General features: G+C 45.2%; 1 protein-coding gene across 1 annotated transcript; it reads right to left on the bottom strand.

Annotated features, from left to right (window-relative positions):
• Positions 1-829: 829 nt before the first annotated feature.
• On the bottom strand, positions 830-6,207 carry LOC147608322 (uncharacterized). Its single transcript, XM_086789309.1, has 3 exons — positions 4,191-6,207; positions 2,894-3,235; positions 830-2,778 (listed from the first exon to the last, which is right to left on the bottom strand). The coding sequence occupies exons 1-3, from the start codon at positions 4,509-4,511 to the stop codon at positions 2,170-2,172; spliced, it is 1,272 nt and encodes a 423-aa protein (XP_086645435.1). The 5' UTR covers positions 4,512-6,207; the 3' UTR covers positions 830-2,169.
• Between the last annotated feature and the right edge of the window lie 408 nt (positions 6,208-6,615).

Here is a 6,615-nt window from a genome sequence, read left to right on the forward strand (position 1 = left end):
TGGCCCGTTGAGGCCAGGCCGCCCGACCAGAGCCTGCATACCTTTGGAATAGGGCACTACGCGTTTTCTCGTGCAATAGACTGCCCTCCGCACAGTTCGCCATAATCAATTTTCATCGTGGAGCGCACACGACGTCTGTCAGGACCTTCTTGGCCTTATCGTTGCGGCCCTGCAGCACCGGCCACCTCGCCAGAAAGGGACACGGACCATCACCTCGCCAGAAAGGGACACGGACAGCATGGTGTCACCCTCCGTCGAATTGAGGCCCAAGCATCCTAGCCGCCATGATCTCTTTCAGCCACTCCTGCACCTCCTTCTCATCGTTGCCGCACACCACATCCGTGAGCTTGGCCTTATCGTTGCCCCAACATCCCATTCCCGGGCACTCCATTAGACAGCTTGATCCATCCTCCTCGCATCATGAAAGGGGTGATCCGTTTGCACATCTTATTGCAAGAGAGGCCGACTCCATAGAGAGCTCCAAGCATTCAAGCGGCCATTCCAAAAACAACAATGTATCTGGGCGAGACTTGGGTGCCAACAGTGCAGCCAGCCTTGAAAAGAGAGAGGACAAACGGTTCTCTAAAAACGGGTCTCTCAGAAGATGAATTGGCACGCGAGGACGTATCATTAAAGAGGTTGGTAAAGAGGGGACGTATCATTAAAGAGGTTGGTAGAGAATTTGAAAAGAGAGAGGATTCGTAGAAGCTAGATCTCACATGGAAACCTCAAAAAAAAATGACACGTGGAGGAGGGGCGTTAGCTCGATTAGATATCAATAGATGAATAACGCAAGAACGAGTAAATGAATATAGAGGCATGTTGTTTGAAGATCAAAATCTTGCTTAGCAAAGCAATTAACAAGCACTTACTTTCTAAAATTGTTGTTGTTATGTTGCTAACCTTGCACCTCGTCCTCTCTCTCTCTCTCGCTACCCTCATCTTGCGGCTTGTCTTTGGTTGCTACCCTTCTCCTCATGCTTGCAACAAGGCTATGCAGCCCTTGGATAAAGGTTCCTCAAATCTTAGTTACCTAAAGTCACCCTAGATGCCGCACTTTTGATGGCATCCTTTGTTCTGTGTTGATGAGAGCAATCAAAATCCATTTTACTTAAGTTCAATTAATCGCCAATCTTAAGTGTTGTCGTGTGAATATGGATCAATTACAAGACTTGCAACATAATGTTTAGAGCCCAAAGCATTAAATTTCTTTTAACATTGACTAATCCTGCCTCAAAAAATGTGTTAACTTACTTTGAAAATACTCTTAAATCTTTGCATCTTCCTTCCTTGTATTGTACATACACATGAAACCACATACACGATTACCCAAGCATTCTAGTTTTGACAGGACTCTTTATCATGACTAAACTTTGGTCACATGCTAGAGTTATCACATTGACAATTAACTATGCCATGTGACCATTGCTTAACTTGATAAGGCTAGCTCCTTTTACATCCTAACTCAATTTTTTAAAAAGTAAAATACAAAATCTAAAATACAGAGTCCCCCCACCCTCCCTTCTGTTTGTTAAACAGGGATATGCCTACAAGGCATAGTACTAACATTGCAACAACATTAAAAGGAACACAATAGGGGTGCTTCCTCCATGACTGGCGGCTCTGGGAGGCTACATTGCTAATACAAAAGTAGAAAGCCACACTAGGGTCCTACTTTGAGTGTCACACTTGCCTCCCAACCGTCCTACTTTGAGTGTCAACACTTGCCTCCTAACCTCCAAAGAGGGGAGGCTAGCATCCAGATGTAAAAAGAGCCTTCTAGCATTCCGAGGAGCCACAAGGATTGTCTCATGCCTGGAAAGAGAGTCATCTCAAGGGCGGAGCATTCCAAGGAGCCACAAGGATTGTCTCATGCCTAGAAAGAGAGTCATCTCTAGGGTGGAGCCTCTCTACTAGACTCTGACAAAATAAATCGATAGCAAGCCCAGGGGAAAGGGGCCTCCTAAACCTCTATCTGATCCCCTCTGTCACAGTCCAGTAGAGAGGCTCCGCCCTCGAGATGACACTCTTTCCAGGCATGAGACAATCCTCGGAATTGTCAATGCATTGCAAAAGCAATATCAACCTTCCTCAAAGCCTTCCTAAAACCCTTTGAGTTAGTGTAGTGCATGTTCAGTGTCTTTTTCTATGTGGGGGGGATGTGTGCCCTCATTTTGTCAAGCTTTCAAAGGGTTTCCCTCCTCTCCTTTCTTCCTTAGTGTTTTGTTTTTTTCCACACGCATCAAGAGCTGTGTGTATGTTTTGCCTACTACTGTAAATTCCCCCCTTTTTCGGTATGCGTTTTCCAACTTCAGATGGAGGTAAAAAGCAGTCCATGGAAAGGCCTTCAACATTGAATGCAACTTCCTCTATTGCCCACATTTCCTCCATCCTAGTTCTTGTATGTCCCATGGCTTCCTCCCCAAACCTGAACAAAGTGACAACTGAGTGCCCAGTGTGAGCTATATTTACACCATCCACTAGCCGATAGTCTTGTACAGAGGATTCAATTGTAGTTTCCCAGTAGACAGCTTCAGCCCCATTGGCCTGAATCCTTGTCAGATGTGAGTCTTCCACAAAAACAAGCAAACCTGTTCTCTGACTGAAGTATCCATAGACTACATGCCGTATTATTTGAGTAGGGCCATCACTTCTTGACCTCAGTGTAGCTGGGTCAGCTGAAATCTTGAGGACAAAGCAATCTACATCACCGATCTTTTTCTCCCCAATGCACTGAGCATTGATGAACAAGTTTGCAGTAGTTATCGGATCAAGTCCCTAGTTTCAAAGCACAAAAACAGCTCTTCACCATCTATACTCAGCCTCATTACAAGCAGAGTCTATGACTTGATGATATAGATCTATTCAAACAAGGTTTGGGCGATTATCAAACCTGAACGGCTCGGCGTAAAGGCCTTACAGGGCCATTTGCTGCATGGGCACCAAGCCATGATGTATACCTCCACACTAACTTGCCATTGCTCCCAGCTTGCACTGTATTGCCCTCAATTTCCAGCTCCACATGCCACTTGTCAGGCATCATTTGCCACAAGACAAACCACCCATTCTCTGCTGCTTTAATTGGATTCTTCGCAATTCGGGTAGCTGTCTCGAATTCGGTAGTAAGCATTCTGACTTTGCCTCTGGTATATAAGTTCTTGATTGAGCTTAAGAGCTTGAGGCCTCCAGTGGCAGCAATATACTGTTGGATGATGTATTGTGCACAAGAAGTTTCCTGCCAACAAACGAAGCAGGTTTATGTAACTGGGCAGTTCTGTGTCAAAAGAAGAGGGATGTACTGAAGTAACAGCTTGCATAAAACAATCTTGAAGACCTACAGAAGGCCCATCATTCAAAAGATTCAGGGCTCGGAACCGCAGAAGTCTTCGGAAACTCGTAAAAAGTTCTTGCGAGTCAGCACATAAAGGGTGACTGGACGGGTGAAGCTTTGTGGCCCTGTTTTGGGAGCTTGTACACTATGAACTGGTATGACAAGCTAAACTTGGTGATATTGCATCAACCCAGTTAATAATAGTTGCATTAACCCACTCACTGAGTGAGAAAGAAGGCTAGACCATGATAAAGCCTAAGAATAAATTTGAGTAGCTTAATCACACTGTTTGAGCTTATGATGTCTGAGTTGTGTGGCTTTCATGTGGCTTTATATGTGAGCTTAAGCAATCTGATGTTGGAAGCTTCTGCTTGAGTTCTATGGAAGTAATCTGGGAAAGAAGGCCTAGTGCATGGGAATTGCAGAAAATCTACTATGACTATAAGCACTCTGATGTGGGACTATGGGGGAAGCTTCTGCTTGAGTTATATGGAGGTAATCTGGGAAAGAAGGCTAGAGCATGGGAATTGCTGAAAATCTACTATGACTACAGATTATGACATCTGATGCGTTCTATGTGTTGCCGTAAGCATCCTCGAGTTACTCTGTGTTAGCTTCATGTGGGTAGCTTCCAGAAATGAAGTGGGGATGATAAATGCTAATGTAAATAACAATAACATGAGAAAGCTAAGGGCACATTTAGCAACAAAAATACATCATCCAACATAATCATAAAGCTTTAGCATGGACCTCAAATGAGGACAAGATCTGCTGCTCAAAAGAACACTCATCTTTGAGCTTGCATTGCAAGAACAGACCAGAATTTGAGAAAACTGGAGAGGAAGATTGGAGATCTTACAATGGGTATGTCTTTGGTTGACAGGTGACACAGTGGCAGGTGATCGTTGGAGACAGTGAAGGGAGCCAAGGGGCAGCCGAGAACTCCGAGAAGCAGCTTTGGGTCAGCTCTTTTGTTGGCAAGTAAGAGCCGAGGCAATTTGTAGCTTCTCTCAACCTGCTCTTTCACCCAGTGGAGCATACCTCCACAGGATCTCTCCTTCTTGCTGTGCCTACTGCCATTGTCTTGGTATGCATCTGGTGTAGGCCCTTCCCACAGTGGAGCTAAGAAGTCCCCAACTGGGCTGATGGCAGAGGATGAGTTTCTCCTCTTGGAGAGCATTCTAGCGCAAGAAAAACTGTAGAACTAGGGTTTCCAAGCTCTTTGAACCAGGGTTTCTATTTCCTCCCAAGCTCTGTGAGATAAGATTTCTGCTTATTCTTTCCTCTTTAGGGCTCGCTCTCACCTAGGGCTGAGATATTCTTCATTAGGTTTTCTGCTTCTTCCCCAGCTTGGCCAAGCTCCAAGATTTTCCCAATCAGGAATCTTGCTTGGTTTTCTGCTGCTTCAAAGGTCTGAAATTTGCGGGTTCCCTGTCTTCAAGCTCTAGAATATGGTAAAGGAGACCCTTGATGGATTTTCGCTTCCTGCATTTGCTCGAGGAGGATTTCCCTATACCAACGCACAGTAATGATGCTCTCTCAAAGCTGTGAGGAGGGTTCCTGTTCAAAGAAAAGCTCTGAAATTTGCCAAGGAAGAGGGTGATTAAGTAGAATTCTTGCTTCTTACGAAGCTCCAAAACATGGCCAGGTTGAAATTTTGCTTTGGGGTTTATGGTTTGGGCATAAGGTTATAAGCCTCTCAGATTTGGGTACTCATCTCTGGAATCAGCTTAACTAGGGGTAAAGGGTAACCAGGGTTACTAAAGCTGGAGAGGTTGAACTGTCTAAGGTGTGCTCAAGCATAGGAAATCTCAAGCAAAATCAGCTCTCAAATGGGTCTGTTCAACTGTTGCCTTTGCTGCTATGGTAGGGGCTGGAGAAGGTGAGAGAGAGAGCTCAGAAGGGAGGAACACGTGAGAGACAGACTCAGAAGGAACAGGTGGGAGAGAGAGAACTCAGAAGGGAGGAACAGGTGGGAGACAGACTCAGACAGGATTAATGTAAAAGCTGACAATATGAGGACATGAAATCCTGGTGGACCTTGATGTACTCCCCCCAATCCCTGTCTGTAGACTGTAGCACCTTCCCCTTCTAAGTTCTCTCTCATACCCTGAGGCACTTGCCACTAGTAGTGGGGTGAGGCAAACAGCACCATCATCACCAGCATCACCACCATCATCATCATTATCATGGCATCATCATCACCACCACCTCCTACCAAAACCTTGGATTATAATCCAAGCTACCCCCCTCATCATTGTGCACAATCAAGGCAACTGGCTTCCTTAAGCTTCAGATTTAGGAGAAATTCTTTTGAATACCTTGATTATTCCCTTCATCACTTTCTACATCATCTGTGATGAGTGTTGAGAACCCAATCTGGAGTAATTAGCCATAATCCATCTTTTTAAATCCCTAGTTTAGCAGAAATTGGGCCAATGACTCATTGGGTCAGGCCAAAGAGTTGTTTTTTTAATCCTGTTCTTCCAAAACTCAGATGGCCATTTGTTGGGCCAATTCCCGACAAATACCTGTCTTCCCATACTAAAGTGTGGCCATGTTTCCCTTGTAACTTGCAACCCACCAAATTTTCCCAGATTCCTAAATGAGTAAAAGCATTTTCCAAGCAATTGGGAGGATCCATGTTCCCAAAATTTCTAAAAATTATGAAGAGTTAGCCATACAAAAGTATTATGATGAACCACCTGGCACCCATCATCATTTTTCTTTTTATCCTCTCTTTCCATCATGATTCCTAAAACCCGAGCTGCAAGGTAAAGGAGAGGAAAGGAGGGGAGGGGACTCGCCGACTCGGGGAGGGGAAGGGAATCTGCCTGACTCCCATCAATGGTGCCCATTCATAGTACTAGACTCTAGATCAACACTGATTCAACTGTCCCCTCCCCTTGTCTGCAAATTATCTTCAGCTTTTTGCTCTCGGTTGGGCTCCATTCACATGGGGCTCATAGTCTCGTTGGTCAACTCACCCTAAATTCCTCAATGCCATGACTCCACACTTCATACTGCCCCTTGCATTATTATCCCGCCTTTGCCATTCACATTGTCATTCCTTTGGCCTTCAACATTTCCTCTCTAGCGCGGGCGGCGGAAAATGTCTACAACTAGTGCGTGGTTCGCTAACAGTCTAGGTCGGACCCTCAGCACTATTTCCCAACAAGTTCATAAAGACCCATCTAGGCATGGGATCAACGACGGGAAGGCTCCGGCACCTTTTTGTAAACTCGGGTGACATCGGGGCGCCCAGGCAAGATTCAAACCCTGGT

Source organism: Cibotium barometz, chromosome 53, assembly GCF_041138505.1.
Source record: "Cibotium barometz isolate CiBa-2024 chromosome 53, ASM4113850v1, whole genome shotgun sequence".
Taxonomy (NCBI): domain Eukaryota; kingdom Viridiplantae; phylum Streptophyta; class Polypodiopsida; order Cyatheales; family Cibotiaceae; genus Cibotium; species Cibotium barometz.